This window comes from Calidris pugnax, unplaced genomic scaffold (assembly GCF_001431845.1).
Source record: "Calidris pugnax isolate Ruff unplaced genomic scaffold, ASM143184v1 scaffold617, whole genome shotgun sequence".
In the NCBI taxonomy this organism is placed as follows: domain Eukaryota; kingdom Metazoa; phylum Chordata; class Aves; order Charadriiformes; family Scolopacidae; genus Calidris; species Calidris pugnax.
In genome coordinates this window covers 1-11,947 of record NW_015091315.1, presented here as the reverse complement: position 1 = coordinate 11,947, position 11,947 = coordinate 1, and the positions used below count along the sequence as shown (strand labels likewise).

General features: G+C 51.8%; 1 protein-coding gene across 1 annotated transcript in view; it reads right to left on the bottom strand.

Moving 5' to 3' along the window:
- LOC106899186 overlaps positions 1–8,976 on the bottom strand; it is a 10,939-nt gene extending 1,963 nt beyond the window's left edge. The window contains exons 1-6 of the mRNA XM_014960895.1: positions 8,787–8,976; positions 7,822–7,897; positions 6,435–6,543; positions 5,161–5,256; positions 3,340–3,424; positions 1,517–1,739 (exon numbers count right to left, since the gene is read on the bottom strand). Of these exons, the coding sequence (XP_014816381.1) occupies positions 1,517–1,739; positions 3,340–3,424; positions 5,161–5,256; positions 6,435–6,543; positions 7,822–7,897; positions 8,787–8,842 (645 nt within the window). The 5' untranslated portion in view covers positions 8,843–8,976. The remainder of the gene's footprint in view (positions 1–1,516; positions 1,740–3,339; positions 3,425–5,160; positions 5,257–6,434; positions 6,544–7,821; positions 7,898–8,786) is intronic.
- Positions 8,977–11,947: the final 2,971 nt, after the last annotated feature.

The following is an 11,947-nucleotide window of genomic DNA, read 5'->3' as shown; positions in this document are numbered from 1 at the left end:
CCCTTGGACCCCAAAGTGGAGGGGGGGGAGACCCCAAAGTGGTGCCTCCAGCTGTGGGGCCACCAAAAGTAGGAGGAGATGGAGAAGGTGATGGTGGGGGGGGCAGAGAAGACCCCCCCAAAATGGTGGGGGGGCTGGAGGAGACCCCCTGAGATGGTGGGGGGCCCAAAGGAGACCCCCCCCAAAATGGTGGGGGGGCTGGAGGCCCTGAGGGGGGGCGGTTAAACTTCCCCTTGTCTGGGATATTTGTAGTTGATGGACCTGCAGTAGCACATGCAGGGGGTTTTAAATTAAAAGAGGGGAGATGGAGCTGAGCTGTGGGGAAGAACTTGTTTGGTGGGAGGGTGGTGAGCGCCTGGCCCAGGTTGCCCCGAGAAGCTGTGGCTGCCCCATCCCTGGAGGGGTTCAAGGGCAGGTTGAGCAACCTGGTCTCCTTGAAGATGTCCCAGCCACTAGAAGGGGTGGAACTGGATGATCTTGAAGGTCCCTTCCAACCCAACCCATCCTGTGATGCCCTGGCCATTCCACCACTTCCCTGGCTTGGAGGGGACCTTGAAGTTCACCAAGACCAACCATCAACCCACCCCTGCCCAACCCACCACTGCCCCACGGCCCTCAGCACCGGCTTTGAGATCCCTCCAGGGCTGGTGTTTGGGGAGGGGAGCCCCAGGAGGAGAAGGAAGGGTTTGAAACCCAAAATTAGGAGATTGAGATGAAATTTTGGGAGGAAATTCTTCCCCCTGAGGGTGGTGAGAGCCTGGCCCAGGTTGGTCAGAGAAGCTGCTCCATCCTTGGAGGGGTTCAAGGCTGGGTTGGAGGGGGTTGGAGCAACCTGGGCTGGTGGGAGGTGTCCATCCCAGGGGCTGGATGGTCTTCAAGGTCCTTTCCAACTCAAAGGAGACCACTCTGTGATCATGGTGTCCAACCATCAACCCACCACTGCCCAACCCACCACTGCCCCACGGCCCTCAGCACCGGCTCCTAGATCCCTCCAGGGCTGGTGTTTGGGGAGGGGAGCCCCAGGAGGAGAAGGAAGAGTTTGAAACCAAAGATTAGGAGATGGAGATGAGATGTGGGGAGGAAATTCTTCCCCCTGAGGGTGGTGAGAGCCTGGCCCAGGTTGCCCCAAGAAGCTGTGGCTGCCCCATCCCTGGAGGGGTTCTTGGAGCAACCTGGGCTGGTGGGAGGTGTCCATCCCAGGGGTTGGATGGTCTCCAAGGTCCCTTCCAACTCAACGGAGACCACTCTGTGATCATGGATGGAGTCTCCAACCATCAACCCACCACTGCCCCACGGCCCTCAGCACCAGCTTCTAGATCCCTCCAGGGCTGGTGTTTGGGGAGGGGAGCCCCAGGAGGAGAAGGAAGGGTTTGAAACCAAAAATTAGGAGATGGAGATGAGATTTTGGGAGGAAATTCTTCCCCCTGAGGGTGGTGGAGCCTGGCCCAGGTTGGTCAGAGAACCCACCCCATCCCTGGAGGGGTTCAAGGCCAGGTTGGAGGAGGTTGGAGTCAACCTGGTGTGGTGGGAGGTGTCCATCCCAGGGGTTGGATGGTCTCCAAGGTCCCTTCCCAACCCATTCCATGGTTTGAGGAGCAGGAGGAGAAGTTCTCACCTGCTGGACGGGGCTGACCATGTCTGGTGTCTCCTTGCCCCAGTAGCACTTCACCACGTGGCCCTCGATCGTCGTCCCGTTGACGGAAACGATGGCGTGTGCCGCGCTCTCGTGGGAATTAAACCTGTCCCACCAGGAGCCAGGGAGGGGGGGGACAGTGTCAACCACCCACCCGGCCACCAGTAGCCATGACCCGCCACCAGTAGCCATCACCCACCCCCAGTGACCCCCCCAGCAGAGCTTTGGGGCTGGTGGAACCACCAAGATGGGTCTCCTCCTGTCACCCCCCCAAGAAGGGATTGCTGGAACCACAGAGCCCTGAGACCTTCCTCCTGGAGCCCTCCAACACACAGAGTCCCACAGGGGCTGTCCCTGGGGGGGGGAGTATCTCATTAACGTTAATTAATGTACTGTTAATTAATGGGAAACTCGCTTTACAGCCAGTTCTGGGGGTGGAGTTAAAGGACTCTGGGTTTTCCAGCTCCTGAGGAGGAGGGAGACCCGGACCCGGCCACCAGTAGCCATGACCCGCCACCAGTAGCCACCACCCACCCCCAGTGACCCCCCCAGCAGAGCTTTGGGGCTGGTGGAACCACCAAGATGGGTCTCCTCCTGTCACCCCCCCAAGAAGGGATTGCTGGAACCACAGAGCCCTGAGACCTTCCTCCTGGAGCCCTCCAACACACAGAGTCCCACAGGGGCTGTCCCTGGGGGGGGAATATCTCATTAACACTAATTAATGTACTGTTAATTAATGGAAAACTCACTTTACAACCAGTTCTGGGGGTGGAGTTAAAGGACTCTGGGTTTTCCAGCTCCTGAGGAGGAGGGAGACCCGGGCACCCCTTGACAACCCAAGAACCCCAGAGTCCTGAGCCCCCCTGGGGGAGGGAATCTCTCATTAACATCAATTAACGTCTCATTAATTAATCAAAAACTCACTTTACAGCCAGTTCTGGGGGTGGAGTTAAAGGACTTGATATTTTCCAGCCCCCCAGGAGGAGGGAGACCCAGTCACACCTCGACACCCCAACAACCCCAGAGCCCTGAGCCCTCCTGGGGGGAAATATCTCATTAACATTAATTAATGTCTCATTAATTAATCAAAAACTCACTTTACAGCCAGTTCTGGGGGTGGAGTTAAAGGACTTGATAGTTTCCAGCCCCCCAGGAGGAGGGAGACCCAGTCACACCTCGACACCCCAACAACCCCAGAGCCCTGAGCCCCCCTGGGGGGGGGGGAATAACTCATTACCATTAATTAACATCTCATTAATCGAGAGTTGTTTGGCGTTGGCTTTAAAGAAAAAAAAATATATAAAATATATATTTTTATATTTTTTAAGAACTTTTCTGGTGGGTTGGGGGGTGGGAATTCCAATCCTGGCTGAGGGGGGGGGCACAGTGCAAGGGGGAGGGATGATATTCCTCATTTTGAAGCTCTTTCTCCTCAGTCCCACTTGGAAGGGCAAGAAAAAAAACCACAAAAATAGTTTTTTGGAGAAAAAGCGACTTCCCACCCCCAAAAAACCCCACCAGAGTGGGAAGAGTCACCGCAGCTACGGAATTATGGAATCATCCTGGGGGGGGAATATCTCATTAACTAATAAAGAGACTAATTGTGGGAACCGGGACAAATTGTGGGTTCCTCAAAGGGCAAAAAAAATCCCTAATTCTTATTAAATTCATCACCCTCCCCCCCCCAAAAAACCCCCCCAACTGACCGTACGAAGGAGTAGCCTTTATCTGGGAAGACTCGGATCTCCATGATCTGCCCGAAGGGAGAAAAGGTCTGGCGCATGAGCTGTTCTGCAGCAAAAAAACCCCAAAAACCCCCAAAAATGGATAAATGAGGCGATGGGGGGGGGGGTTATAATGAGATTTTTGAAGGGGAGGAGGTGGGGGGGTCACCCTACCTGTCAACCCCGAGGTGACACCCCCGCAGTACACGGTGCAGTTGCTGGGGCTGGACTGATTGACCACCTCGTCGTAGGAGAGTTGTTTGGCGTTGGCTTTAAAGAAAAAAAAATATATAAAATATATATTTTTATATTTTTTAAGAACTTTTCTGGTGGGTTGGGGGGTGGGAATTCCAATCCTGGCTGAGGGGGGGGGCACAGTGCAAGGGGGAGGGATGATATTCCTCATTTTGAAGCTCTTTCTCCTCAGTCCCACTTGGAAGGGCAAGAAAAAAAACCACAAAAATAGTTTTTTGGAGAAAAAGCGACTTCCCACCCCCAAAAAACCCCACCAGAGTGGGAAGAGTCACCGCAGCTACGGAATTATGGAATCACAGGGTGGTTTGGGGTGGGAAGGGACCTCCTGGAGATCATCTAGTCCAGAGCAGGTCCCACAGGATGTCTCCAGAGAAGGAGACCCCACCACCTCCCTGGGCAGCCTCTGCCATTTTTCCAGCCCCCCAGGAGGAGGGAGACCCAGACACCCCTCGACACCCCGAAAACCCCAGAGTCCTGAGCCCCCCTGGGGGGGAAATATCTCATTAACCAGCTGCTCTCCAGCAGGTCACCCCCAACCTGTCCTGGTGGGGGGGGTTATTCCTCCCCAGGAGGTTTCCAGATCTCCTCTCACAAACCCACCCACCCACCTGTGGCCACGCTCTTCCTCATGCCCCTTCTTGGCCACAAGTGCCCACTGTTGGCCCTTGGAATTGCCTTAATTCAGGAGTTTTCAACCTTTTGGGAAGAGACTTTGCCTTCAGCACCCCCTTTTCCACCCCTCCCTCCCTCCCAGGCCTGGAGCTCGCCCTGTTGTCCCCTCTCCCCACCCACCCACCCACCTGTGGCCACGCTCTTCCTCATGCCCCTTCTTGGCCACAAGTGCCCACTGTTGGCCCTTGGAATTGCCTTAATTCAGGAGTTTTCAACCTTTTGGGAAGAGACTTTGCCTTCAGCACCCCCTTTTCCACCCCTCCCTCCCTCCCAGGCCTGGAGCTCGCCCTGTTGTCCCCTCTCCCCACCTCCCCAGGAGGTTGAAGGACCTACATTCGTACGTGCTCTTTGGAGCTGGAGGTTTCCTGGTGGCCCAGTTGGTTCTGATCTGCCTTCCACCCAACCACTGCCCGCCCATCTGCTGGATGGCGTTCTCCGCGTCCTGCCCAAGAGAGAGAGAAGAGATGGAGGGAAGGGGGAAGATAAACCCACCGTGGTGACACCTCCTCCCTCCTTGGGTGACAAAGCCAAGGGAAGGCACGTCACCAATCCCCACCTCACCCCTGAGGTCCTGCTTCTAAAGGTAGGATGAAGGACATCGTTTGGTCCCACTAAGACCCTCCTGATAGAAGCCAGATGTAGTGTCACCCTCGCTCGTTGGATGTCCCACCACGTTGGTTGGAAGGGACCTCTGGAGACCTCCCAGTCCAACCCCTTCCCAGAGCAGGTCCCACAGGAACGTGTCCAGGTGGAGTCTGGAATCTCCCCAGAGAAGGAGACCCCACATCCTCTCTGGGCAGCCTCTTCCAAGGTTCTGCCACCCTCAAAGGTTATAATGAGATTTTTGAAGGGGAGGAGGTGGGGGGGTCACCCTACCTGTCAACCCCGAGGTGACACCCCCGCAGTACACGGTGCAGTTGCTGGGGCTGGACTGATTGACCACCTCGTCGTAGGAGAGTTGTTTGGCGTTGGCTTTAAAGAAAAAAAAATATATAAAATATATATTTTTATATTTTTTAAGAACTTTTCTGGTGGGTTGGGGGGTGGGAATTCCAATCCTGGCTGAGGGGGGGGGCACAGTGCAAGGGGGAGGGATGATATTCCTCATTTTGAAGCTCTTTCTCCTCAGTCCCACTTGGAAGGGCAAGAAAAAAAACCACAAAAATAGTTTTTTGGAGAAAAAGCGACTTCCCACCCCCAAAAAACCCCACCAGAGTGGGAAGAGTCACCGCAGCTACGGAATTATGGAATCACAGGGTGGTTTGGGGTGGGAAGGGACCTCCTGGAGATCATCTAGTCCAGAGCAGGTCCCACAGGATGTCTCCAGAGAAGGAGACCCCACCACCTCCCTGGGCAGCCTCTGCCAGGGCTCTGCCACCCTCACAGTCAAGAAGTTCCTCCTCATGTTGAGATGGAGCTTCTCATGGTCAAGCTTGTGCCCATTTCCCCTTGTCCTGTCCCTGGGCACCACTGAAAAAAGACCCTTGAAGTATTTATAGGTGTTGATCAGACCCCCCTCAGCCTTCTCTTCTCCACACTAAAAAGCCCCAGGTCCCTCAGCCTTTCTTCATCATGGAGATGCTCCAGCTCTTCATCATCTCTGTAGCCTCTGCTGTCCCCTCTCCAGCAGCTCCCTGTCCTTCTGGAACTGGGGAGCCCAGAACTGGTCCCAGTGCTCCAGCTGGGGCCTCCCCAGGGCAGAGCAGACGGGCAGGATGACCTCCCTCCACCTGCTGGCCACGTTCTTCTTGATGCCCCTCCAGGAGACCTTCTTGGCCACCAGGGCCCATTTGCTGGCCCATGGTCACCCCGTTGTCCCCCAGGACCCCCAGCTCTTTCTCCCCACAGCTGCTCTCCAGCAGGTCACCCCCAACCTGTCCTGGTGGGGGGGGTTATTCCTCCCCAGGAGGTTTCCAGATCTCCTCTCACAAACCCACCCACCCACCTGTGGCCACGCTCTTCCTCATGCCCCTTCTTGGCCACAAGTGCCCACTGTTGGCCCTTGGAATTGCCTTAATTCAGGAGTTTTCAACCTTTTGGGAAGAGACTTTGCCTTCAGCACCCCCTTTTCCACCCCTCCCTCCCTCCCAGGCCTGGAGCTCGCCCTGTTGTCCCCTCTCCCCACCTCCCCAGGAGGTTGAAGGACCTACATTCGTACGTGCTCTTTGGAGCTGGAGGTTTCCTGGTGGCCCAGTTGGTTCTGATCTGCCTTCCACCCAACCACTGCCCGCCCATCTGCTGGATGGCGTTCTCCGCGTCCTGCCCAAGAGAGAGAGAAGAGATGGAGGGAAGGGGGAAGAGAAACCCACCGTGGTGACACCACCTCCCTCCTTGGGTGACAAAGCCAAGGGAAGGCATGTCACCACCCCCACCTCACCCTTGAGGTCCTGCTTCCAAAAGTAGGATGCAGGACACCGTTTGGTCCCACTAAAAGCATCTAAGACCCTCCTGATAGAAGCCAGACGTAGTGTCACCCTCTCAGGTTCATCGCTCGTTGGATGTCACTCAACGTTGGTTGGAAGGGACCTCTGGAAACCACCCAGTCCAACCCATTCCCAAAGCAGGTCCCACAGGAACGTGTCCAGGTGGGGTTTGGAATCTCCCCAGAGAAGGAGACCCCACACCCTCTCTGGGCAGCCTCTTCCAAGGTTCTGCCACCCTCAAAGTGACATTTTCCTTATTTTCCACGTCCCAGTTTGTGCCCATCACCCCTTGTCCTGTCCCTGGGCACCCCTGAGAAGAGTCTGGCCCCATCCTCTTGCCCCCCACCCTTTAGCTCTTGCTCAGCATCGATGAGATCCCCTCTCGGTCTGCTCTTCTCCAGCTGAACAGCCCCAGTCCCTCAGCCTTTCCTCATCACAGAGATGTTCTCCTCCCCTCATCATCTCTGTAGCCTCTGCTGTCCCCTCTCCAGCAGTTCCCTGTCCTTCTGGAACTGGGGAGCCCACAACTGGTCCCAGTGCTCCAGATGGGACCTCCCCAGGGCAGAGCTGGGCGGGAGGATGACCTCCCTCCATCAAGAAGGTCACGCTCTTCTTGACACCTCCTAGGATGCCATTGACCTTGTTGGCCACAAGGTCCCATTTCTGGCCCATGGTCACCCCGTTGTCCACCAGAACCCCCAGCTCTTTCTCCTCAGAGCTGCTCTCCAGCAGGTCACCCCCAACCTGTCCTGGTCCATGGAGTTATTCCCCCCCAAAAAGGCTCCAGCAGGTCACCCCCAACCTCTCCTGGTGGGGTGGGTATTCCCTCCCCAAAAAGGCACAGCACTCTACACTTGCCCTGGTTGAACTTCAGGAGGTTCCTCTCCACCCAACTCTCCAGCCCTGTCCAGCTCTTGCTGGATGGTGGCACAACCTTCTGGCGTGTCACCTGTTCCTCCCAGCTTGGTGTCACCTCTACAACTTGCCAAGGGGACACTCTATCCCCTCCCTTGGGTCCTCCATGACCACCTCGAACAATCCCATCCCCCCGAGGTGCCCACCAGGAGCTTCAGAACCCCCCAAAAACGGAGAGCAGGAGGGTGGGGCAGCTCACCCATTTATTGAAGAAGGAGACGAAGCCGTATCCTTTGGATTTGCCCGTGGCCATGTCCTTCACCACCCGCGCGTCCCTGGGGAGCAGAGAGAAGAGAGAGGCAGCTCAGCACCGGGGAGGAGCCCACCCCCAAAAAAACACCCCCCCAGCTCCAAAATCACACCCTACAGCTTTATTTTTCACCTCCTGTCTTCTCTCAACCTCAACCCTTTCCGGCACCAGCGAGAAGAGTCAAAGCAAAAAAAAAAAAGGCTTCTTGGGCTACGCACGACTCGGGCTAACGAGGCAGGAGCAAAATTAAAAACTTAAAAACTGGTGTAAAACATGCAAATTGTGAGCTTCTCTAAAGGCAGGAGGGACGGCTCCCCCTCGGAAAGGCTTTTTAGAAGGTGGTTCTAAAGACACAAAGCATGGTCAAAGGATTTAAGAAGGAGCCAACTACAGGCTCTCTCTGACCATGCAATTCTTAACACCATCACAATTCTACCTCCTCATTCCAAATATTAAATAGAATAACAAAAAAAGAAAGCAAGAAAACACCCCAAACCCAATAAAAATAGGACTTAAAGTCATACATCGCCTGTTAACCGAATTCTTTAGTTTTCTCGGGTCAATTATCCCCTTTTTTTTTGGCTCTGGGGGCAGCTGTAGGTAAAATTTTGAGAGATTGCTATTTTTCAAACTCATGGGAGAAAAGCAAAGAGGACAATATTCCCCTTAGTTTTAATAAAAAAAAAAGCAAAAACAAATACAACCTACACCTCACACATCAGCATTTAAAGGGAAAAAAAGAGCAATCACACCGGAGCGATGGGGAAACTACGAGAGATGTAAAAAAAAATAATAATCAAACTAATAAAAAAATAAACACAAAGAAAAAAAGCGAAGGAAAAAAATTAATAATAATACTACTAGTCGTTAAAAAAAATAAGGGATAAAAAGGAAATAAGAAAAAAAACTACAACGTTTTTGTTTCCACTGTGAACTGTAGCTCGTAGTTAGCCGTGGCAATTCTGTCCATTCTTCAGAGCCACTCTGCAAAATAACCAGAGCCCCTATTATTTGGGATGGAGTTAAAAAGAGACCCCAGCTAGCCAAATTCAAACCCCACTCCACGGAACACCTTTTTTTTTTTAATTATTTTTTTTTCTCCTTTTTTCCCCCCCCTCCCCGACACACACACACAAATTAAAAGAGAAATAACGAGGTTAAAAAAAAAAACACTTAAAAATCACGCGGCGCTTAACGGCTCTAGAAAATTAAGAGGGGGCAGAAAATGTGCGGACCAAGAAAAATCCCAGCCAAGCATTAACACCCCCTTATTTTTAAGCCTTTTATTTTATTTTTTTTTAAATCACCACCTTTTTTTTGCATCCTAAAGCCTAATTCTGGCAGTTTTGAGCCTGTAGAGCCGCCACCGTGACACCGTCACCCAAGGCAACACCTCAAAAATCTACAGCAGAAACAGGATTTCTTTCCCCTTTTTCAGCCCAAATCCTTCCCCCTGATTTCTTTTCCCCCCCTTTTTTTCATTTCACTCAAAATTTGGGGCCCCTCTGTTAAAAATCGCCACTTTGGGACGCTTCAAATAGATCCAGCTCTGGGGAATTGGGGAAAAACATCCCAATTTACCCTCAAGTGAAAAGTTTGAAAATAAAAAAGACTTGAGGAGGAGTGAAAACGTGCATGAGGCAAAGGAAAGCACAAGGAAAAGTGGCTTTTCCAGCCGTTAAAAAATAAAATAAATAATAAAAGAATAATCATCCAGATGCAAAGGATTTCCCCCCAAATTTCTCAGGCGCTAAATCATGCGGTACTTCCACCCTGGTGTCAGTAAAAATAATAAGAATAATAAAAAAAAGCTCGGTTTAGCACTAAAAGAAAAAAGATGTGAAAAAAAAATATATAAAATCAAAAATTTGGGAAATATTCCATTAACACCACATTTCCAGAAACCAGTCACTGCTGAGGGACAGGAAAAGTCAAGGGACTTCGTTTGATCACTTAAAAGGCAATTTTTTTCAGGTTTAAATTTAAAACAAGTAGAAAACCAAGGTCTTTTTAGCTTGATTTTACCCCTCGGGGTCGGACCAAGAGCTCGAAAGGGGTAACTCTGAATCTTGTGGTATTTTTCGGGAGGAAAAGCAGCGGGTTTGGGGTTCGGGCAGCGATTTAGAGCTGGGGCAAAGCTCCCAGTTTCCATCCATCAGCCCCAAAAGCTGCCCCCACCACGGGGTGACAGCTCTGCCTCCAACCCCCCTCCCTGGCTGGAAAAGTTGGGATGAGAAAGAGGGATTTTAGATTTTTAGACTCCCCCCTGGCTCACATTGAGGTGTTATTTTTGGCTTTTTTGGGGGGAATCCTCAGAGGATTCCCTTTCCCCAGCTCCCTCGTGGCCCCCCCAACACCATCTTTCATTGCTGCCCCCCCTCTCCCCCCTCATTCCAGCTCCTGGGATCTAATTTGTCCTCAGCCCTTCCCTCAGAGGATAAAAGGAACCTCCTTTAGGAGTCTGCACCCTTTTTTTTAAGGAGTCTGGACCCTCCTTTACGGAGCCTGGACCCTCCTTTACGGAGCCTGGACCCTTCTTTTGGGAACATTAACCCTCCTTTAGGAGCACGGACCCTCTTTTAGGAGTCTGCACCCTTCTTTTAGGAGACTGGACCCTCCTTTAATGATTCCAGACCCTCCTTTAAGGAGCCTGGACCCTCCTTTAAGGAATCCGGACCATTCTTTTAGGAATCTGGACCCTCCTTTAACGAGTCTGGACCCTCCTTTAACGAGTCTGGACCCTCCTTTAAAGGTTCCAGATTCCCCTTTAATGATTCCAGACCCTCCTTTAAGGAGTCTGGACCCTCTTTTAGGAGACTGGACCTTCATTTAAGGAGTCTGGACCCCTTCTTTTAGGAGTCCTGACCTTCCTTTAATGATTCCAGACCCTCCTTTAAGGAGTCTGGACCACTCTTTTAGGAACATTAACCCTCCTTTAGGAGCCTGGACCCTCATTTAAGGAGTCTGGACCCTCCTTTAACGGTTCCAGATCCCCCTTTAAGGATTCCAGACCCTCCTTTAAGGAGTCTGGACCCTCCTTTAATGATCCCAGACCCTCCTTTGAGGAGTCTGGACCTTCCTTTAGGGATTCCAGATTCTCATTTAAGGAGTCTGGACCCTCCTTTAATGATTCCAGATTTTTCTTTAAGTATTCCAGACCCTCCTTTAAGGAGACTGGACCCTCCTTTAGGAGTCTGGACCCTCCTTTAATGATCCCAGACCCTCCTTTAAGGAGTCTGGACCCTCCTTCAGGGATTCCAGACCCTCCTTTAAGGATTCCAGATCCCCCTTTAGGGATTCCAGATTTTTCTTTAAGGATTCCAGATTCTCCTTTAAAGATTCCAGATTCCCCTTTAAGGATTACAGATCCCCCTTTCGGGATTCCAGATTATCCTTTAACGATTCTGGACCCTCCTTTAGGGATTCCAGCTCCACCTTTAAAGGTTCCAGATCCTCCTTTAGGGATTCCAGATCCTCCTTTAATGATTCCAGACTTTTCTTTAAGGACTCTGGACCCTCCTTTAAGAATTCCAGATCCCCTTTTAGGGATTCCAGACCGTCCTTTAGGGACTCCAGATTTTTCTTTAAGGATTCCAGACCCTCCTTTAATGATTCCAGATTCCCCTTTAAGGATTCCAGACCCTCCTTTAAGGATTACAGATCCCCCTTTAATGATTCTGGACCCTCCTTTAGGGATTCCAGATTTTCCTTTAATGATCCCAGATTCTCCTTTAATGATCCCAGACCCTCCTTTAAGGAGTCTGGACCCTCCTTTAAGGATTCCAGATTCTCATTTAAGGAGTCTGGACCCTCCTTTAGGAGTCTTCACCCTCCTTTAAGGATTCCAGGTTCCCCTTTAATGATTCCAGACCCCCTGCATTTCCCCCGTGACAGAAGGTGCAGCCTTTCCAGCTCTCTGAACCAAGCCACACTCAAATCACATCCTTATTTTTTTTAAACCTTATCCCAAGAGGAGATGGAGCCGGCCTTAAGAGAGTAAAACACTGGGCTCTGACGGGGAGGGGAGAAAAAAAAACCCAACCAACAAAAAAAACAACAACAAAAAAACCAAACT